The following is a 23,722-nucleotide window of genomic DNA, read 5'->3' as shown; positions in this document are numbered from 1 at the left end:
GACTTACCAGGTAAAATCCATTGTTCTCGGTAATGTGCGCATGCTCAAAACTACGTAAACAAGGGACGTTTACCTGGTGAATCTGCTGCGACCTAGCGTTCCAAAATTCTCCCACTGTGTGCTTATACAGATGCCCGACCAGGCTTCATGCCTGACGTCATAATTGAAAGTCTTGTGAGGAATTACCCCTTCACAAAAACTATACGTCACTTCAGAGGGAGCCGTTTCCCTCAATGTTTTATACTATCAACAGCTTTCCATTGCTACTGTGTTTTTGCCTCCAAATTGCCTGATGAAAAAAAGTGGAATGTGTGGCACGGCTGTATTGTGCAAACTATTTTTAGGAATTTCCCCACAAAGAGCAAAATATTGCACACAATCCATCATGCCAATCTGCAATCTTTGGTAACCAGCCCTGAATCAGTGTAACAAGTAATACATGTGATAATTAGAAGAAAAACAAATACAACCAATAGCTATGTGCACAAATAAACGCTGTTTAGTTAAAAAAAAACACACTACCAACTCAACTTTGTCAACGTGAAGTGCATTGTCTAGTTTGGCAGAACATTCTCATCAGAACTCATTCTTTACAAACTTATTGCTGTCCAATACACTTTAGTGTACAACATAGAAAGGCATATCAGAGTAATAACAATAACTAGACATTGGTGTTTGCAATTACGAATACACTGGGCCCGCTGGGGAAAATATTTACACCATGGTTTTCATACTGAATACAAAAATGTACAAAAATGTTCATAATATGGTCTCATATAGATTCTTGTGCCGGGTGGGTAAGACAAATTGAAATAAAACACGTCTGGACGAAAACACTAGCCCAAAAGATACACACACAGCCGTCTAACAAAGAATGACTTGTATTAAGGCACTGGACACTTTTGGTAACTCAAAACAATTGTCAGCATAAATGCTTCTTGGTAACAAGCAATGGAGAGCTGTTGGTTGAGACATTGTGAGAAACGGCTCCATCAGAAAGAAGTCATTTCTCACTAAAATAAAGTATGGATTTCGAGAAGGGTGCTTTTCTTCCATTATTCTTTCGCAACTTCGACGACCAATGAGTTTAAAATTTCCGCAGGTTTGATATTTTATGCATGTAAGACACACCCCACCCTACCTCTCCCCGTATCTTCTCGTCAAACTTGGGTCGTGGCTTGAACGGCGTTTGGGCCGTTCCTCATCTCGATCCTATCTGTTTTATGTGTAACATTGTCCCTACTGCGAAGCTGGCGAAACTTCCAGCAAACCAAGCAGAACAATCCAATAATTAACATGAAAAGGAAAAACAAAAGACCCCAGAAAACATAGGTTTGAACCCTAGCCGGTTCCTCTGAAGTAACTGCCCTGATCTCCTGTTTATTTTCGACTGGCTTTTCAAAGATCGGCGGACGCTCATCGCTGGAGGAATTTGGAACTGATATAAAAAAAACACAACAGCACATGTTATGACAATAACAGTTAGGTGTAGACAGGTTTGCGGTAACACCATGTAATGATAATCTCTAAATGAGTTGGGGTTCTGAAAAGAACAGGTTGAGCTTACAGAGCATACTGATCGAAAAGTTGAGTTGAAACCAACGGTTCTTTTCAGAACCACCCAAACTCATTTAGAGATAGTTATTACATGGTGTTACCGAAAACCTTTTTACATCGTTTTTCACCCATGCAAAGTTTCAAATCCTACCTAAGTAATAGTTAGGTAGGTGTTCCTGAATTTGAAAAATTCATAACTCCTGAACCACACATTTGACATTAAGTTTTAATACTTTAGAGCTAATTTGATGGAAATAAACCACTGAACCAGGTGAAATGACGTCAACAGTTCAAATCATTCAATCACTTGATGACGTCACTCGCGAAAACCAGGTTTTTGTAGTTGACAAAAACTGAATCACTTGTTACTGAATCACATCTCTTGCTAGTTTATTCTGATTGGCTGAAACACGGTCACGTGGGGGCAATCTTAAACTTGAAGAGAGTAACATTCAGTTTCTCAAAATGAAAATGGCGGACAACAGGCACACAGTTTTTAGCCACGTGTGACGTCACTGCATAGGGTCAATAGGTCAATGGATTGAAAACTCACCTTCATGATCCAGTAATGGCATGCTCAAGTCTGACGGCCAAGCTGCAGTGGTGACCTTTGACTTGGCAGGGTCACATGGATCCATCATGGCGTCTATATTAGGGAACTCATTTGGGTCACCTGGTAATCTGCAACCAAAATCATCTACTATGCAGCCATCCATGGCACACTTCATTCGTGAACACTTTGTGTCGGCCCGCACGGAGCATGGTGCTAGCACCACTATACCGGATAAACACCGTGTGCAGGGTTGGCATAAGTAGTACCTAGACGCCAAAGAAACAATGATACCTTTTATGCATATAGGGTGCGTTCGTTTAGCTCCCCCGGGTCGACCCCGGTGTGTGGCGGGTTTTTTTTCCAGGACAAAAGTGTGCAGATAATTACCCACGTTCGTCCTGGAAAAACAACCCGCCACACATCGGGGGTCGACCCAGGGAAGGTAAACGAACGCACCCACTGTAACGTCTTTAGAATAGGGCGCCCTCGCCAAAAACAACGTTGTTCCTTGCTCAGTCTACATTAGACTGGGCCATAGCCTGAACATCTGACGTCACACTTCGAGGCTCGTTATCCTTGCAGATAAACACAGGGGCCCCGCAAGGATAAAGAGGTCACGCACAACCGATGAATAATTTTCAGATAAAAGGAAAGGAATTTCAGTGTCCTGTCCTGATTGATTGTTCTACACCAACATTTCCAAGCAAGTAACGTATCAAACTTTATACACGTGGATGCGGACGACCGAAAGTAAGCTTTCCATGTCTGCGTTTTGATTGGCCAATCGAGGTGACCTCAGACCAATCAAAACAAACCCAGCTACGTTAGCTTTTAGTCACTGCATTTATCCAATGGTATCCAATAAAACCACTGGATCTGAATAGCAGGTACCTGTCTTTATCCTTGCCGATAAAGACAGGGGCCAAGTCTACGCCACTTCGACTAGCTTGCTCTAGTCATCGTCGTTTAAAATCCTACTTAGGGTGCGTTCGATAAGCTTCCCTAGGTCGACAAGAGCTAATCGAATGATCATACTCGCCCTCTCGTGGTGACAGCATGCACCTCAGGTCACCCCAAGTGACACACTCCACAAGCAGGGCACTGGGGGCTGACCCGGGTGAGCCCCGTCAACGCTATTTGAACGTACCGGGGTCGAGGGAAGCTAAACGAACGCACCCTTAGTTTGTACTGTTTATTAACACTCACTTTGTGTTCCTGCCTTTTTTGCGTTCATTGTAGACCGCCCCATCCACAAGCTCTGACTTTGCTATAATCTCAACGTACTCTGTAGACGTCTTACAAGCCGGCCAGTTGGGGTATACTCCAGGGTCGGCCCCCACCACAGCCATTATTAAGCAGGTGGAAACGGCTGCAACGACCGCGAGCAAGAATAAACTTTGCTTCCACATTTCAATAAAACCGTTTTGCCTCCTGCAATAAAAACAATATTTTTAGACAATAGTTGAGCTGGGAATATTTTTGTTCCCCCATATTTAGCCATAATAAGGAACACAGGGATGGTCTTATTAGGTGAACGAGAAAATTTGAAGAGTAAAATTCGATGCAGCATTTCATTAAAAGCAATTGCCTCCTGTAATAAAAACGTTCTGTTTTTTAGACAATATAAGTTAAAAGACTAACTTTCATTTGTTTCCCTTTTTTCTGAACAGCAACGAATCATCGTTCGATTATAAAAATAAGATAAATAGTGTGTGTACATGTTGTTTAAAGGCAGTGGAGACTATTGGTAATTGTCAAAGACTAGCCTTCACAGTTGGTGTATCTCAACATAATGAATAAAATAACACACCTGTGAAAATTTGAGCTCAATCGGTCATCGAACTTGCTAGATGATAATGAAAGAAAAAACGCCCTTGTCACACGAAGTTGTGTGCGTTAGATGGTTGATTTCGAGACCTCAAGTTCTAAATCTGAGGTCTCGAAATCAAATTCAATGAAAATTACTTCTTTCTCGAAAACTATGGCACTTCAGAGGGAGCCGTTTCTCACAAAGTTTTATACTACACAACCTCTCCCTATTACTCGTATACCAAGTAACGTTTTATGCTAATAAATATTTTGAGTAATTACCAATAGTGTCCACTGCCTAAGCAAAAGCTAAAGACAGATGAAAAACAAAACCCGCTTAAGACGATTGGTACTAACTTGATCATAAGGAATAGTGTACATTACAAAGTACAAATAAAAAAGTAATTAATAAATAGAGCTTTTCGAGCGAAACTTAATAGTTGATTTCAAGTGACATGACGATTGAAGCAATCTCTTATGAAATCGTAACAACATAAATATTTACGGTGTAAAAAAATAATAATTACGATTCTGAAATAATTATTACAGAATGTCATAATAATATAATAGTATAATAATAATATACAACTGAGCTTTAGAAGGGCGGCATACCTGTTTGAATAGTAAGGACAATACTTCTCCCGCCTCTTGTTTAACTGTTCAGTCCCGCACGCGTTGCACAATCCCTCGGCCCAGTGTTCGATGCTAAACGGAAACCGCACTATGTCAAACTATAGCCTATAAAATACAAATCAGTGTTGAGTGAATAACTATATGATCATATAGAAAGTATTTATAATAATCGCAATTTCTTCTAAATAATACAAAATCCTTACTCCACAACACTACAATTGGACGATTCTTTAAAGGTCCACTGAATCGAACTTCACCAGCAGCTAGCTAGCACCCCTGTAACTAAAATAGAATGTTCACCTCATTATGCAGACTCGTATACGACCTTGACATTATAATAATATCATCGATAATAAGGGGTCGAGGTAGGCCCTGAATGTTGAGTACGAGGTTGTGGATCTAAACACGCATACGTCGCGGGCGTGAATGAGTGTTTGGGGAATCCCCTTTTGCACATAATGTATTTCGCAACTCTGTTCCTCTTTGTTTGGCCACAGGATAAAAAAAGTATGTATCTCTCGTCTATTGTAAGGGCTTGCTGTGCGGCTTTTGTTGTTTGTGACCCTTTTTTCACATACACAACTTCCTATTGGAAGCTTGCCAGAATGCTATTGCCTTGCGCAAGAGGCAACTTTTGCAGGCAACTTGAAGGTATCCAACTGCAGGGCATGATGCAGGAACACTTTGGCAGCGCGAGTCATTCTTCAAACAATGTCTTGTAATCCCCAATGGAAATTAAAATTACCTGAATGGATGCTCTTAGACGTGTGGGAGGAAAATCCATGTATTATTTGAAAGAAGAAAAAAAACACGCATTTAAAGACATGGGCGAGTATACCTTAATATTGGTAATTGTAAAGGATTCTCATTTGGTGTATCCCAAGATATGCATAATAACAAACCTATGAAAATTTGTGCTCAATAAATCGGTCATCGAAGTTGCAACAGAATAATGAAAGAAAAACCACCTTGTTGCATTACTGTGTGTGCTTTCAATTGATAATAACAGGCTTACAGCTGAAGCTCTCCATTGCTCGTTCAAAGAAAGTTTAGTATGCTAAAAAGAAATTTGTTTTAGTAGCTACCAATAGTGTCCAGAGCCTTCAACAAGTTATCTGAGCAATGTTTTTGTTCCGGTCAACGAATAACAGTGTTATCGAAGAAACAACTATATACATGTATACTGAATATTCCACCCCTATTGAACCGAAAGTGGAGAGCGTTTATAGTTTCATGGTGCCCACAGGCGGTCTTGGACTTTAACTTCCCGCATAATCTGAAATCTCAGCTTTGCAACAAAAGACCCGTGAAATCAGTTTATAAACCAAGTCACGAATCGGAGCGCACCGTTTCCTCTGTCATTGTTTACTTGTGGGGTCCGTCTATGTTTATAGTTATTGTTACGTTATGTAAAAAAAAACTTGTTTTTCTTCAACATTCTTTGGTCTCTCGAATAGGCCTACAACAATGCACCGGAACCAAATTGAAGATTTTGCAATTTCCACTCAAAATTAGGGGACTCACCTTTACCGATTGCAAAATATAGGCCTACTGTTTACATACCAAGCAAAAACATAATCAACAGGCTCATGAATATTGCTTTTGCACAAACAAGTCATAATTCCTATTGGGCGGCTCAGATGACGCTTTGTGACCTCAGCTTTTCCCGCCAAAAATATAGGCCTACTGTTTACCTACCAAGTAAAAACATAATCAACAGACTCATGAATATTGCTTTTGCTCAATCAAGTCATATTCCTATTGGGCGGCTCAGGTGAAGCTTTGTGACCTCGGCTTTTCCGCCAAAATGTTGGCAGGTCATGATCTTGGTAGCGAAGTCGAACAAACTTTGGATCCCATTACCGGGAGTGTGGAGTGTTTCTTCTTTTGAAGTGAATACGATTAAACATTATTAAAGGCACTGGACACTATTGGTAATTACTCAAAGTGTTGTTAGCATAAAAACTTGCCACTTGGCAATGATCAATGGAGAGAGGTTGATAGTATAAAACATTGTGAGAAAAGGCTCCCTCTTCAAGAAACGTAGTTTTCGAGAAAGAGGTAACTTCTCGCTCAAATATTAAACAACTTCAGGCCTGGAGCCATTTTTTAGGTATCCGAAAGCACACAAACTTGCGCAACCATGTTTCTTCTTTCATTATTCTCTTGCAACTTCGATGACCAATTGAGCCCAAATTTCCAACGGGTTAATTTGTCACTCAAATAATAAGTTACTTCATACCTGACGTCTTTTATTTTCTGAATGCACACAAACTTTGTCACAAAGTTAGGCAACAAGGTTGGTTTTCTTTAAATTATTCTCGTGCAAATGCGATGACTAACTTGAGTTTTTTTTTAAGATTATTTTTGTTATTTTATTCATATGCATATGTTGTGATACACAGTCATACACTTTAGTGAGTCTTACTACCAGAAAGGTGTATGTTGCCTTTAATACGACCAAGCCCCAAATGATGTAGTCTTGGCTCAAGACTATGGTGCTTGTTATTGGATAGTGTACTACGCGCGGTTGATCGAATCGCCAAAGCGCGCCCGCCACGGTATGATTTAATTTACTGATGGACGGCTTGAAATCTAGACCTTGCCATAGTTTAGATTTCAAGCCTATAGTGGGTATTGGATGTAAACAAACATGGCGCACTGCATATAAACGTGCGTTAAAAAAAATGACATGATTACTGCTGCAATTTTTGGCTCAAAAAGGACTAAATTCTTGAGATCACTGAAGAGTTTTCCGATGTTTGTAACATGAGACCTTACCGGTGGCTGAACAATGCTAGTAATGGGTAAACACAGTTCCATCAAAATAGGAAATTCCAAGAGAATGTTCACACGATGTCATGTGTTTCTGCATGCACGGAAAGTGTGTTACTAATAAACAAGACACTGCCCTCATTGTAATGATTTTGCTGCCAATATTTCCAATACAAATTTCATTTAAAAGTTGCAAATCCCTTTATTTTCACTCTCAAAATATTTGATTACTGAAGGGGGTAGGACAACTTCGTGATCTCCCTTATCACAGCCCAACTTCACGCCGTGCAAAACGCAAAATCTACGGCGCGGAGCTCGCTCAAACCTCAGTAATTTACGTATACAAACCATACTCTAAAAAGAAACCTCTTTCGTGGTAGAATACTGAGAACATCAAACAGCATGTGATTAATAATGTCACAATATTCAGCTTAATAAAAGGGCTCCGTTTTTAGTTATAAGTTTTATTTATTGAAAATACAGCCAATTATGGTCCATTGGTATGGGTCTTACCATGTCTTTACTGTGTAGCTGTGTTTTTCTATACCCACTATAGGTCACGTGATCACATGTAAACATTGGTAGCGCAGTCGGTCTAGGCAACAACAACGAAGTGTTCCAAGTTTACACGTCACCTTGGACAATTGCCAAAAGCTAAAACTAATGTACACTACATCAAACAAATCACGAACTACAAGATCTAAAACATAATACGCAGATAATAATAATTCTATGACATCGTGCGAACTGTGCATAATAACCGGCACGACTGGCACACGTGTGGTGCAGGTATTTAACAATAAGTGTGAATTTTGATTGTCCGAACACAAGGTGTGCAGTCAAAATTAACGGTATTTTGTTGGTCCTGTTCGTTCCTGTTCGTTAATTTTGTTTCCTGTGTTGTCATGAATAAAGCACGACTGTGGCTGCTCATGAATTTGAAGTAAGAATTCTCACCCCAAAAATGCACGCCGAGCCTAGCCCCTCCTAGCATCATAATGGCATCATGATGCCTGTATACGAAATTTAATTCAACACATTTTCAAAAAACGACATTGTATCTCTTGGTTCCCTATTCTGGAATACCTCAACTCCGATATTGAACGTATTATTCACTCAAGTCATAACTGAAGCAGACTATCTTGAGTATGTATTTGTAGATCTAGAATCAGCTGGCGTGGTGGCAAGATGTCACTTGAAGGTGCCCGGATGCCGAACTGGGGCGGGGCCACGACTAAACAGGATGCTCCTTGTCGTGTCCAACTCCTTCAAAATGTAGCAGATGAAACAAAAGCAGATTGCTCTATACCATTTCCCCTGTAGTGTTGGCTAATACGCCTCTCTCAATATTTATGCATGAGGTACGTCACATTGCTAACTCAAAACGAGGCGATGGTCGCAGCCACTGCAAGTGCTAATAGCCTCATTTTGGGTAAGAATTATGACGGCATGCATAAATATTAAGAGAGGCGTATTACACTCGATGTTATCTTTGATTGTCATATACAGTTTTATTGTTTTTCTCAGTTTCAAAACTCCAAGGGAAAAATATTTTCTTTCTCAAAAGCTACGTTACATCAGATACAACCGTATCTCATGATTTATACTTTCAACAACTCTCCATTGCTCGTTACAAAGTGAGTTTTTGTGCTAATACAAAATAATTAATAATTTGAGTTTTAAATTGTCAATAGTGTGCAGTGCTTTTATATGTCCCCACCCCAGCCCAACAATAAGAAAAAACATAACAAGAGCGTAAAAGTTGCAAAGTTTAATTAATTGCAAAGCTTACATTGACTAAGTTTATTGACAAAAGTTTTGTCAACTGCAACCAGCTAGATTTCGGCGTCTCCAACAACGGGATTCAAGTAAGTTTTGATGCTAAAAATTATTAAATTGCCAATATATTAGTGTCCATTGCTTTTAAAATACCCCCACTCCCATTAAAAACAAAAAAATCACAGCATAAAAATCAAAGCTGAAATTGCAAAGCTTACCTTTACTATGTTTATTGACGAAAGGTATGTCCAGAATTCTGCACAGACTCCAACACGGTCATGTCCCTCAGGAAAAGTCTTGCCGAGTGCAACTATAATTTAAATTACTCTTGAGTCGAAATTTACCAAATCACTGTTAAAAATAGAGCAATAGATTATAAACGTACTCTGTTCACCATAACCAGTTCCCTGCGAAGTTGTGCAAATACAAGCGTGTTCACCAAACTAATGGTATTCTGTGAGGGGGAGTCCTAGTATCGCATAGTGATATACTGATTTTATGAATGAAATAAATGCCAAGGCGTTGATTGGCCACTGTGATCACAAGCAATTTTTCCAACCAATCAACTTGCGAGCTATATATAGCTCTATGGGCAATATTAATGTCAGGCAATGTGCGTAATTTGATTGGCTTATTGGTGACACAGTTTGTGCGTGCGCTAGGCAAATCATTTTCAACATACAGTTGAAGCTAGTTTTGAATAATTTATTCAATGCATGGTCGAGGCCAAACAGAAAGTTATAAATTCTGTTTACCTGTGTTTACATGCGTCTACATTCCATAGATCTGCGTGTTTGTTTGTTTTTATTTCGGCAGCATGCCAAGTTTTGTTTGCCACCCTATCCAGGTATGAACAAATATTGCCAGACAATGTTATCGCTGACAAACTTTTGATTCATTGCCCCGGGGACCAATACAATCATTATAATATGGGTTTTCCCGGCCAGTTTCAGCAAAAATAAAAACAGGTTTTTTTTAAAGCTCTTATATGCATTCAATTTCATATAAAAGCATTCAAGACTACACTTTAACAATTCTTAAGTTGAATTTCTACTACCTAGTTTGATGAAGTATACATCGTGGATCTCAAGAACAAAAAAAATATCTACGTTTCTTTCTAAATGGGGGTCTTTAGTGTTGTTACTTTAATCAATTTATGAGAAGTATAAGTTCAACTTGGCAAAGAGCTGGAGAGCTGTTGATACTTTAACACATTTTTACAAACGCGACACCCCTGATGAAGGGATAATAGCCCTGTATAAAGGGATAGTTTTTCACCCCAAAATTTGAAGCTCTCGTAGGCAATCTGAAAGCAGACATATTCTGCAACAAGGGTATTTACTCTTTAATAACTTTCATGCAAATTTTCGATGACCAAGTTGGTGAGACAAAATTTTCACAGACTTGTTATTGTATACATGTTGGCAAGTTGTATGTTGGGGATGCACCAGTACCAAGTGAAGCTACTGGTCTTTGACTGTAGAAGTAAACAATAATACCAATTGGACAGGTGAACTTTAGGTCTATTACAGTGCAACGATGATTATCAGGATCTTTTTGTGTCATATTATGCCAGTCACTGATGAAAAAGCAGCTGGATTGATATTTGATGATTAAAGGCAATGAAGAATTATGTTTATACACTGACGAGAGACTTGGACCACGAGTATTTTCTTCCTCCATGCTTGGGTATAAAAACAGAGACGAAAAGAACAGCGGAGCATAGTTTTACCGCTCGCAATGGAACCCAATGCTCTATCCATCATTATCTTTCCAGCTGTGCGTTTAATAATATGCTTCCTGACCCTGCAAACCGATTGCGCATACAGCCAAACAGATGCTTGTGAAACCCTTACTCTATGGTGAAACGCAACTTGGAACACGAGGTTGTTATGATAATGACCTATAGAGATTTTTGCCCACCGCCATTATATTACTGTAGGACGTTGTTTTTGTCTTGTTTACGACAGTTATGTTGTATTGCGTTGGAAGGGGAATAACCCGGAGAAAAAACGGCACATTCCCGAAACAAAGCTGTTTTTTATCTGTAGGGCCTATTGACTCGTGATTACAGTCCATAGTGTACTTTGTCCTACTATATACAAGCGAGTTTCTCGTCATATCAAGCCAAAGGAGACTAAAACAGAGACCAAAGTGAACTACAAACTACGAATGTTTATTCAACACTATGGACCACACGGTCTCTAAAATGAGTCACAGTTTACTTTTCACTCTCATATGTGCAGCTGTTCAGCTCTCTTTTTCCAGCTTGAACACAACGTTCTTGGTGGATCGAGACAACAGCACCTTTGAAATAGTGCTCCAGCCACCCCGGGAGTGCCCGGAGAAGTACTATCTACACAAGGCAAGGCAAGGGGAGTTCGTTCTGAATGACGGTCGAGATGTCGCAGAGGAAACCGGCAAGTGTATAAAATGTACCCAGTGTTTAGACGGGATTGAGGTACGTATATAAAAAAAAAAAAAATAATAATAATAATATTCTTTATCCGCGATGCAAATTTAACATCTATTATATCGTTGCGGTACCCGCTGCCAAAACATAGGATTCGAACTGCCTCTAGCTGCCGGGCAACCGCGGTAGTCTAGTTGGTAAGACACTGCTCTAGAATTGCAAGGGTCGTGGGTTCGAATTTTTTCACAGTATACAGTATACAGTGCTAACACACATCGGTGTGTGGGTAAAAAAAAAAGAACGATGGGTTTGAGGGTGTTGCAAGAATTTTCCCTTCAAACGTTAAAACAGTGTGTATAGAGTTCCAAAGTGTTTGAATCCAGCGTGACTTGAAACGGAGCTCGTGAATTAGGTCTGGAATTTGTATCTTTCCGAGTATATGTAGTAACACGGCACTATATAGCACTGCCATAAGATTGTAGATCGACGTCTAAATGTAGCCCGCCATCTAGAAATGTCCCAGGTGAGGTATGACCCAGATTTTGGGTCACAGGGGCCAGCTGACTCCTGTTGGAGTCAGGCTGACCTATTTTGGGTCAGGCTGATCCATTTACGGGCCAGGGTGATCCATTGACTGGTCAGGGTGATCCGCTTACGTGTCAGGGTGATCCATTTCTGGGTCAGGGTGATCCAATTCTGGGTCAGGGTGACCCAATTCTGGGTCAGACCTACCTTTTTATTGGTCAAGCTGATCCATTTCTGGGCCAGCCTGATCCAATTCTGGATCCGGGTGATCCATTTATGGGTCAGGGTGACCCATTTCCGGGTCAGGCTTCCCTATTAATGGGTCCGTTGAGTAGGGTGCCCTCTTCTGGAGGTGAAAATGGACGTTGGCCAGTCCTGTGCGTCGCAAGCACAAACCGGTGCGTTTTCCTGTTTAATCATCGGTTTACCTCCAAGGTGGCGGCTGTATGACGTCAATGTATAAGGTCCATTGATCTCTGTTATATTAAATTATAATCTCTTATAATATTAGAGATGAATGATGGGCATGCGCACTGAAAACGTGCAAGTATGTACGCGCCGTGCGCAACTCTCAGCCAATAGCCGGGTCTTTATTGGTCTCAATGAGGGTGTTGTTGTGGTTTTTTGACGTAATGATAATTCCTTTTCGTCTGTTTTAATACTTATGCATGACGTCATCGTTTGTAATCCAAAACGAGGTTTGAAAACTACGGGAAGCTTTCAATGCAAAGCAAAAACAAATATAACATGTTGTTCAAGAAAGGCCTAAAATCTCACCCTTTTTTTATTTTTTTATTCTATTGTATTGTTTTGAATTGTAACAATATCAAACATTGATCTTTACTGTTTTTGTTGGAAGCAAAACGACCAATTGCGGGATGTATTATTTGTTTTGTTTAAATCTAAAAATGAAAACAAAGCTTATGCCGTACGACAAACATTTATTTATTTTATTTAGGCCTGCGAAACCATGCATGATTATGCGTGGGTACTGAATGCAAGTTAATCAGTAAATAAGAGCCTGTTGATTTGTGATAACAGATTATTATGTTAATAAAATGAAATGGAATATTCTGTTCAACAAGGAGAAGCTGAGTCAAAAAGAACTATTACGAATGAACTATTTTTAGTACAAGTCAAAGAATGTCAATGGAGCTACTCAGCCACAACGGAATTTGAATTACAGAGAAATCATTGATATACAAATGATTTAGTAAACAGGAAAAGGTGGCGGGTGTTATTAGGTCATGACGTCAGAGCATGAAGAGAGAGAGAGGTGTGGAGAGTGGTATATTGCGCATGTGCAAACCCAACCCCACCCAGCGCATCTCCAGGCCTTCATAGCATGGGCAGCTGAATTGTACAACTCTCACCACACCGAACTCCTTCTCACACTATATATTCACACTATCACTCAAATATCGCGATCCCCGCTCGCTCGTCCCTTGCTTTACGTCTTGCAACAAGACTACATTTTTCAGAACGTAGTGAGAACGAGGTTTGTGTTATTGGGGGGGGGGGGGGGGGGTAAGCTTAACAATTAAAACGCAGACTTTCCCAATTAGAACCCGTACTTTCCCGGTTTCATCCATTTTAAAAAAGGGGTTGGTTAACGGAAATACTTTAACAAATCAATATTGGTACAGCATGGAAGTGGTTCCGGATTCATATCTGACCCCTTTAATTGTCAGTTCTAGATTCATATAGGATAATTATTGTTTAGCAGGTTTAGGCCAAGACTCAACTAAACCCATTGAAGTTCCATCACATCGGATTCCTACAGTGCACAATGTATAATACACCGACGCAACGTCGCGACGGTTTCCCTTCAAAAGGTCCTTTGGCACCGGCCCATGTTCAAGCAACATGCAACTGAGCAGATAGTCCATTCCGTTGTAGTTTCTAGACTGGATATGTGCAATTCACTTCTATATGGCTTTCCTTGTACTCAAATTGAACGTCTTCAACGTATTCAAAACTATGCTGCTCTAGTTATTACCTTAACTAAAAAGCCCTGCCATATAACGCCGATTTTAAAAGAATTACACTGGTTACCCGTAAGCAGTAGAGTTAAGTATAAACTTCTGCTTTTCGTGTATAAATCACTCACCAACAATGCCCCTGCATATATTGATGATCTTCTCAGCTCATACAATCCTCCTCGAAAACTCCGGTCTTATAATTCTAGCCTCCTTATTGAGCTCATTTCCAAACATTCATGGGGAGACCGATCTTTTTCACGTGCTGCCCCTCGTCTATGGAACAAACTGCCTGCACTAGTAAAATCATCCGTTTCTTTGACCCAATTTAAAAAACAACTGAAAACACATCTCTTCAAACAGGCATTTGATTCAATGGTTTAATTATTGTTATTTTTGTTACCTTTTAGGATGTTTTTTTTTTTAAATATTGCATTTGTATTATTGTCTTCTAGATTTCTCTCAACTTAGGTTTACATTTTAATTTGTGTTGTTGTTATTGTATATTAATTAATGCTATTGTTTGTATTTTAGCGCCATGAGCACTTCTGTGGATTTGTGCGCTTTATAAGTTTTCATTATTATTATTAATATTATTATTAACATGCCTGTACTTCACGGAGGCGATTACCTAATGTAATGGGAGACTTTCTGAGACGATAGAGGGCAGCAGACTTACCGGGTAAATCCATTGTTCTCAGAATTATGCGCATGTTCAGAACTACGTAAACAATGGAAATATACCCGGTATGTCTGCTGCCATCTAGCGTTGGAAAGTCTCCTATTGCCCCCTGGTCATTGCCTTGGTGCCCTTAAAACGTTCCAGTAGAAATTCACAATTTCCTCAAAGGGTGCCTTTTACCAAGGAGAAAATGCCTTGATGCCCTTACCTTTTCAGAAACTAAGCATACAAGCGTGTATACACGAATGTTCCGAACATGTTAAGCCCCTTTCACACGATAGCAATAGACCCTTCCCATGGAATATGTAATTTGCCCATAGCGCGTGCGCACTAACGTTTTGGTTGGCAAAATGAGGGAACATCGCGCTGTTTTGTACACTGGTAATGGCTGCGTGACGCAGAAGCCTTTGCGCGTCTGCTTAGTGCACAACTCTATGGCTTTTGCCAACCAACAGGGTCTGTACGCATGCGTGAATGTAATTAGCATATTTCATGGGAAGGGTCCATTAACCCCGTGTCCCATGCTAAAATGTAGCGTGGTTGTAAAATTTTACAAAATGTACCTCTTGTACAATTCTTGCTAAATCTTGTCAAACATCGCCAAAACTTAAGAATGGGACCCCTGTTATATTGCTACCATGTGGATAACACTTTAGACCTCTCTTGGTTCCATTCACTGAGTCTCACCCCCTAACTTCCAGGTCATCAGACCCTGCACATATTATCGTGACGTGGTTTGCGGGTCAAAGTGCGTACAGTCTGGCTTCCGTTTCGACGAAGGCACACGTTCCTGCCAGCATGAGAAAGTCCTGGACGAAGGGTACACCCATGAGGAATTACGCAAATATTTGGCAGAGCAGGAGTTGAGCCAACAATTGGTGTCAGAAGTGGGATCAACGTCCAAATCCACACGTCATATTGAAACCCAAACCACTGGCGTTACTGAACATCGACATCAAGGCTTACTGGTGACGGTTCTTGGTAGGTTATCTTTGAATGACATAAATCTACAATAGTCAACGGTAAGAAGTTGTCTGAAGCTTTGGTGTTTCTGAACAGCAGAGTGTGGGTTTGATTCCTAGTCTTGACTTGGTGTGTTGTGGCTGAGTGGTTCAGCACACTGGACTCAAGCTCTGGTGTTTCTGATCAGCGGAGTGTGGGTTCGGGTCCCAGTCTTGACATGATGTGTTGTGACTGAGTGGTTTAGCACACTGGACTCAAGCTCTGGTGTTTCTGATCAGCGGAGTGTGGGTTCGGGTCCCAGTCTTGACATGATGTGTTGTGACTGAGTGGTTTAGCACTCTAGACTCAAGCTCTGGTGTTTCTGATCAGCAGAGTGTGGGTTCGAGTCCCAGTCTTGTCATTGTGTGTTGTGGCTGAGTGGTTTAGTACACTGGACTCAAGCTCTGGTGTTTCTGATCAGCAGAGTGTGGGTTCGAGTCCCAGTCTTGTCATTGTGTGTTGTGGCTGAGTGGTTCAGCACACTGGACTCAAGCTCTGGTGTTTCTGATCAGCAGAGTGTGGGTTCAGGTCCCAGTCTTGACACATGGTCCTTTAGAAACGCACTTTACCGTGATGCTTCAATGGGACGTAAAGCCTAGGGTCCCGTGTGTTGTGAAAAACGCAGGTAAAGTAAACCCAGTGCGAAGGGGTTTGCCCGGTGTTCCTAGTTTGATTGGCAGCATACTGCACCACAGTACACTGTAACCATTAAATGGTGTTATGTAGAAGGATTAGCTCTAATAATTCAAACGTAAGATACCAAATATTATATGATCAAGCGCCATGAGCGTCATTGATTGACGGAATGAGCGTTGTAAATAAGATGCAACAGTTGTTTTCATTCAATATACAATATAAGAAATGGTGTTTGAAGCTTTGCATGGTGTGGAGAATAAGAGTAACTATAAATATTAATATTAATAGTAAACTTGCGGTTACAAACATGGGTAAAATATCTTTTGAAGGGGTGGTGGCTCTGAAAACAGCCGGTTTGGTCTCGACGTTTCGAACAGTATACTCCGCTCGTCTTCAGGAGAATGGGAAGCATATTGCGCCACAGCACCCTGTAAACCATTACACGGTGCTATGTAAAAGGATTAGCTCTAATAATTATTCAAACGTTATTCGTCTCATGAAGACGAGCAGAGTATACTGTGCGAAACGTCGAGACCAAGCCGGCTCCTTTCAGAGCCACCACTCCTAATTCAAAAGAGATTTTACCCATGGTTTGTTTTTATATTCATATTTATATTCATAGTTACTCTTATTTATAGTTACTCTTATTTATAGTTACTCATACAAAATGATTTTTTTTTAATAATTCTAGGAAAATCACAAACATCCACACCACCAGCGCAGACACCAGATAAAATCGGTCTTCTGTTTGACGAGATCGACAGTACCGCAGTAGAGGTTTCAGACGAGGCGATAACGGCCGAAGAATACTTACCCCGAGCGGCTGCCGATGACCACTCGGAGAGCCTGCAGAAACTACTCTTCATGGTCGTGTTGATCCTTCTGGTTTTTACTGTAGCGCTCTACTCGTTCGCTGCTTTCAGGAAGTGCCGTCCGGGTTTCCTCTCCAGGATTTTGGGTAAGGTCGGGGTACAAAAAGAAAGCGTGTTTATACGAAGCTCTGGAAAAGTGCACCAAACTTGTTTGGATTTAGACTGGTCTCGTGTCTTGCTGTGGGGCCATGTGTTTATATTTTGAAGCCTGCAATCGAGTGTGTTCCACCAGTCTAGCCTTTTGTCTTTACCAGTAGGGCGTCATGGCCAAGTGTCAAGAGCATTGAATATAAGTTCTGGTGGTTGAATCAAAAAGGAGTGTGGGTTCGAATCCCGATCATGGCACAAGTGTCCTTGAGCAAGATGCGTGACTAATACTGAGAACGATTAAAGGAATGTTATTGGCTCAATGACTGCCGTCGATTTCACAAAACTCTTCCTAACTTAAGACTAATCTTAGAACTTAGGACGAGTCCCAACCCTGCACTGTAGCATGCAGACCTTAAGATTAATCCCAAGTTAGGACGAGTAACTCGTCCTATCTCGAGTTAAAACGAGTCCTAACTCTTTGTGAAATCGACCCCTGGGCACGAATGTAAAATGCATTGATATATTTTATTGTAAAATGCGCTATTTATGAACTAACTAGTATCATCATTACAAAGAGGGAACGGAAGCTCTGGCGAAGTTGTTATGACCTACAGTTTAATCTCCTGAAAAATTGCACAGCGTTCGGAGTCACGGCGCTGTTGCTACGCAACTGCTTCTGGATGGCAAGCGGTGTTCTGGGGGAGTGCGTTTTGTCGACCCCGACCAGAAACATTGCTAAATTCTGAAGAATGACAGATGACCACCCTCTATCTCCACGATTGCAACAGTTTACAGTTGCACAAAAATTTACCATTTTAGCAAGACTTCAAAGTTGAAAAATAAAGGGGAATGTCGCTTGTGTGTATACGCCATGTGAAGAACAGATGTGTCCGTGTGTGTGATACAGCGTGGAGATTTGCTTGTCCTCCACAACGCAAACACAATGGCAAAGGTCAAACAATTTGACCTTTTGACCTTTCGTGCAAGCGCCCTATACTGTTCGAAACGTCGAGAGTTAATCAGCCCTTTTCACATTTAATACATGGTTGTACAACTTATTTACAGTTGACTCACACCGGGGCACTACGTGGATTGGGTAATTGGTTTCTATTAACAACTCTATGGTGTTTCCCTTGAATCATTTTCTGGGGATTATTCACACCTTGCAAAGCTTCGAACATTACATCCATCTTTCTTTCTTTCTCTGTTTGTTAATCTGATTTTCAGAGAGGCGAAGACAAATGCCAATCCCTTTGACGATTAGAATGTCAGGCGGGAGAGTTCCGACGGCCGTGACGGTTCTACCCCGCCTACGGACCCCAACCCCTCGGGAGGGCAACAGGGATGAGGCACAACCACCGGGTGACGGTCACGACAATGACATTGGCGACACAAGCGACAGTGAGGAAGAAAGCATGTGGAGAAGTGACAGTCTCAATTGTTCATGTTATGTCTATAGTGACGATGAAACTTTCCATGAAAAAACTAGCTTGTTGGGAGATGGCAGTCGCAGTTCGTCATGCTATATCCATAGTGACTACGACACCAGTGACAAAGAGGAGACTAGCCTGTTGGGAAATGGTAGTCTCAAAACGTCATGGTATGTCCGTAATGACGATGACACTAGTGACAATGGGGAAAATATCATGTCGGAAAGAGGCAGTCTTAATTCTTTACTAAGTCGTGTCTTTAATGACGATGACATTGGCGACAATGAAGAAAATGTCAAGTTGGAAGACGACAATCCAACTTTGCCATTAAGGCATGTCTACAATGACGATGACATTAGCGACAATGGGGAAAATGGGTTGTTGGGAGATGACATTAGAGGTGTATGTAATGATGATGACATTGACGACAAAGATGAAAATCCAGTCTCGCCATTAAGCACTGTCTGCGATGGCGATGACAATGACATTGGCGACAATGGAGAAAATAACCAAAGTGACGATCAAGGCTCATCAACTGATGACAGCCTCCGATCAAGTTATTTTTGTCACGAGCTGAGTTGCGAAGAGGACACGATCATTGATGATATTTTCAAGATAGAGTCTTCGAGAAATGAAGATTGTCTTAAAGGTAAAAACTTGCTGAGTGAAGATGTTGAAGTACAGCCTTGTTCTGAGGAAGAAACACCATTTAAAGATACAGTAGTCACAGAAGGTGACCCACAAGACGATGTCTTCGTTACTGTCAGTAAAAAGAACAACTCAGTCATCGATTCTGGTTGTGAACAAGGTGAAAACCGGCCGAGTGAAAAAGTTGAAGTTCAGCCTTGTTCTGAGAAAGAAACACCAATAGATACGGTAACTCCAGAGGTGGTTCGATACAGGGATGTTTTCGTTAGTGTCAGTAAAGAGAATAACAGTGCAGTCAACGCTCCTGGTTGTGGAAAAGGTGAAAACTGGCCGAGGGAAGAAGTTAAAGTACAGCCTTTTGCTAAACCGGAAACACCATTAATGGATATAGTTATCCAAGAACGTGAACCACACGATGATGTTTTGGTTACTGTCCATGAAGGGAACGCCAACGCAGTCATCGCAGCCGATTGTCAAAAGGGTGATGAAAGACAGCCTTGTTCTGAGAAGGGAACATTGATACATACAATATTCACATACATTCATCTAAAACATCAGTATGTGGAACACCTTCCACACAATGATGGTTTCGTTACTGTCAGTAAAGAGAACAACAAAACAGCTGTCGATTGTGGTTGTGAAAGAGGACATGGAGATATTTCGTCACTATGTTTACACAAATATTTAAGCTTAAAAGACAAATCTACCGAAGCCAATGGTGAGAGCACGTCCAAATATGACAAAGTAGTGTTATGTGTGGATGGCACTGTCATCATTATCAACAAAAGGCAATCTTGTGTGGACAGACGCGAACAGCTCTCAAGAAAACCCTTTCAAGACGGCAAAGGAGTCGAACACGAGTTTGTGATGAGTTGGGTGGAAAATTCTCTACACGAGGATTACATAAAAAGCTTCATCAGTAAAAAGCTTAACAAAAGGCCATTATTATTGATGGGCAGACATGGAATCTTGAGTAACCTTGTTCAAACGGGAGGAGATGTCAGACAGGAGTCTGACAGAGGGACGGCAACTTCTCCACATACACAACAGGAATACAGAAAAAGAAGCAGCAGTAAAAAGCTTAACAAAAGGCGAGTCTTGATCCTTGTTCAAACGGCAGTATATGTCAAAGATGTGTATTATTTCGAGGGAAATTACCGAGAAAGATGCAGCAGTGCAGCTGCAAATTGGATGGGTGATATTATTAGACCTCCTCCAGTGTCACTGTTTAGAGAATATACCGAAGATGGCGAGGTTTGTCAAGACTGTGGGTTTGAGAAAAGTAAACGTTATTCATCAGGTCTGAACGAAAGTTCAAGTGTAAGTTATGAACACAAGACAGAGATTAAGGTAGAAGACACAGAGATACTAAGTGTGGAAAATGTCTCTGGCATCAAATCACCACGTTCTTCAGTGAGAATGGAGGCTGATGAACACAAGACAGAGATTAAGATTATAGAAGACACAAAGGTACCGAGTGTGGAAAATGTCTCTGGCATCAAATCACCACATTCTTCAGTGAGAATGGAGGCTGGTGAACCAAAGACAATGATTAAGATTAAAGAAGACACAAAGGTACCGAGTGTGGAAAATGTCTCTGGCATCAAATCACCACATTCTCCAGTGAGAATGGAGGCTGGTGAACCCAAGACAGAGATTAAGATTACAGAAGACAAAAAGGTACCAAGTGTAGAAAATGTCTCTAGCATCAAATCATCACATTCTCCAGTGAGAATGGAGGCTGGTGAACCCAAGACAGAGATTAAGATTACAGAAGACACAAAGTTACCGAGTGTGGAAAATGTTTCTAGCCTCAAATCACCACATTCTTCAGTGAGAGTGGAGGCTGGTGAACCCAAGACAGAGATTAAGATTATAGAAGACAACAAGGTACCAAGAAGTGTGGAAAATGTCTCTAGCCTCAAATCACAACATTCTTCAGTGAGAAGGGAGGTTGATGAACATAAGACAGAGATTATTAAGATTATAGAAGACTCAAAGGTACCGAGTGTGGAAAATGTCTCTAGCATCAAATCACCACATTCTCCAGTGAGAATGGAGGCTGGTGAACCCAAGACAGAGATTAAGATTATAGAAGACACAAAGGTACCGAATGTGGAAAATGTCTCTGGCACCAAATCACCACATTCTTTAGTGAGAATGGAGGCTGATGAACACAAGACAGAGATTAAGATTATAGAAGACTCAAAGGTACCGAGTGTGGAAAATGTCTCTGGCATCAAATCACCGCATTCTTCAGTGAGAATGGAGGCTGATGAACACAAGACAGAGATTAAGATTATAGAAGACACAAAGGCACCGAGTGTGGAAAATGTCTCTGGCATCAAATCATCACACTCTCCAGTGAGTTTGGAGGCTGGTGTTGACCAGGTGGGTGTGAAACGCCATGATTGCAATGCTGAGAGATTATTAGTTACTACCGAGTGTGAGATTTCAGACGAGTTAGGGACTCGTCCTTGCACCGAGGCAAGAAGGAGGTCTAAGTCATACACAGAGTTGACTCTGGCAAACGAAACAAGGCTTAGATCTCGCTCAATGTCTAGTAACCTTAACCCCAGTGCAAGAAAGACTACGAGTGATGAAATGCATGGAGTCAAACAATCGCTGTCAATGGAAGATGCCCATTACTGCAGAGACCACTCTAAAGACAGAATCCACTTGCTTGATTCGGAAGTCCAGGAAGAAACGAAGAGAGATGTCGAGAAAGCATCAATATCAGAAAACCTTGCTACAATGGACAGGCATCCGACAAGTGATGTTAGATATCAGCAAGATGAACATCAAAGAAATCGGTTTCGTCTACTGAAAGGTAGACCCTACTCCTGGAATGACCTCCATCGCTGTAATTCTGAAGAGACCAAGAAAGTGACGACGACAATCGATGACACCCAGAATCACCCTTTTGTCGAGACACGAAGGAGGTCCAGGTCATATACAGAGATGACTGTGACAAATGAAACGATGCGAACAACGCCACATTTTGACAAGATGTCACCATCTGTCTTGAATAGAAGGTCTCATCATTCGGCACCAATGCGACAATTTGAAAAACTGTCCTCACACGTTATGAACAGACGGTCACTTTCAGTGCTAACAGAACCACACAGTGTAGATATGTCATCACGTGTCGATGTTGTGACCAGGTCTTTTTCGGCGCCAACAATGCAACATTTTGAAAAAGTGTCGTCACCTGTCATGATGAACAAGAGGTGTCATTCAGCGCCAACAACGCTACACATTGACATGTCATCGCCTGTCGTGAACAGCAGGCCTCATTCGGTGCCACCAATGCCACACTTTGTAAAAATGTCGTCAACTAACATAAACATAAAGCCTCTTTCGGTTTCAACTACGCCAGATTTTGAAAATATGTCACAACTTGTCATGAATAGCAAACCTCTTTCGGCGCCAACAATGCCATATTTTGAAAAAATGTCACAACTTGCCATGAACAGCATGACTCTTTCGGCGCCAAAAGTGCAACATTGTAAACAAAAATCATCACCCATCACTAACAGCAAAAATAGTACATCTGGAAGAATGAGGTTGACGATAAACCCCCTGTCAACAGCTCCTGCCGACTTTCACCAAGTTGATCGTAATGTGAATCATAAGCTAGACCAACTGGACTAAAATATGACTCTTTTTTCGTTTCATTTGGTGATGGTCGGAGGTGGGGTGTGTACAAGTAGGGTGTAGCCTCCTCTGATGAAAAATACTTTTTGTGTGTTGTGTATTGCACATAAAAGAACCAAGTGACCATAGAGAAGGAGTTTGCCCCGTTGTTCCTGATGGGCCCAATTTCATGGCTCTGCTTACCGTATGCACAGAATCGGCGCTTACGGAAGCAGGGAATTATGTGCTTACGGCAAGCGTATTTCACGGGTTAGCGGCGAATTTTGGCTTCTGCGCGTGCGTACTCCGTGTTACTATAGGCATTCTACGCTTACAAGGCTAGCGCAGAAATTCGGCGCTTGCACGTTAGCGGGGAATCGTGATCGTAAGCGCAGAATTCGGCGGTAAGCAGAGCCATGAAATTGGGCCCTGGTTTTGCGTGTTAGATTTGAATACTGTCTGGTACAATGACGTGTGTGATCACCACTCAACTTTGAATTGATCAGACTATCGAGACAGGCGCTTTGTCAAACGGTTCTGGGCGAGCTTTTGCGAATTGCGAACCCATACACAATGCTAAATGGATGTGTATGGCACAATGGTTTGCTCATATAGAGGTTGCTACACAAAAGCTTGCCCAAACCATTTGACATAGTCTGGGCGAGACAAATCTAACTTGCAGTGGCTTATTGGCTGCATATTC

At 41.2% G+C, this 23,722-nt stretch overlaps 2 protein-coding genes across 4 annotated transcripts; one reads left to right on the top strand and one right to left on the bottom strand.

The window, feature by feature from the left end:
* Positions 1–954: 954 nt before the first annotated feature.
* On the bottom strand, positions 955–9,359 carry LOC117305174. Of its 2 annotated transcripts, none has more exons than XM_033789977.1 (5): positions 9,325–9,359; positions 4,532–4,657; positions 3,317–3,541; positions 2,111–2,376; positions 955–1,438 (listed from the first exon to the last, which is right to left on the bottom strand). In XM_033789977.1, exons 3-5 carry the CDS (start codon positions 3,517–3,519, stop codon positions 1,161–1,163), a joined length of 747 nt encoding a protein of 248 aa, XP_033645868.1. In that variant the 5' UTR covers positions 3,520–3,541; positions 4,532–4,657; positions 9,325–9,359; the 3' UTR covers positions 955–1,160. The 2 variants fall into 2 exon arrangements, with proteins under 2 accessions (XP_033645868.1, XP_033645869.1); XM_033789978.1 differs by lacking the exon at positions 9,325–9,359 and adding an exon at positions 4,756–4,824.
* A 1,680-nt stretch (positions 9,360–11,039) lies between these two features.
* LOC117305088 lies at positions 11,040–23,270 on the top strand. 2 transcript variants are annotated; one of them, XM_033789823.1, is made up of 5 exons: positions 11,040–11,567; positions 15,407–15,686; positions 17,035–17,301; positions 18,533–21,063; positions 21,274–23,270. In XM_033789823.1, exons 1-5 carry the CDS (start codon positions 11,295–11,297, stop codon positions 23,035–23,037), a joined length of 5,115 nt encoding a protein of 1,704 aa, XP_033645714.1. In that variant the 5' UTR covers positions 11,040–11,294; the 3' UTR covers positions 23,038–23,270. The 2 variants fall into 2 exon arrangements, with proteins under 2 accessions (XP_033645714.1, XP_033645713.1); XM_033789822.1 differs by having other exon boundaries at positions 11,041–11,567; positions 18,533–23,270.
* The last annotated feature ends 452 nt before the right edge of the window (positions 23,271–23,722 follow it).

The sequence above is a fragment of the Asterias rubens genome, chromosome 22 (genome assembly GCF_902459465.1).
Source record: "Asterias rubens chromosome 22, eAstRub1.3, whole genome shotgun sequence".
In the NCBI taxonomy this organism is placed as follows: Eukaryota; Metazoa; Echinodermata; class Asteroidea; order Forcipulatida; family Asteriidae; genus Asterias; species Asterias rubens.
This window is presented reverse-complemented; position numbering and strand designations above follow the sequence as displayed.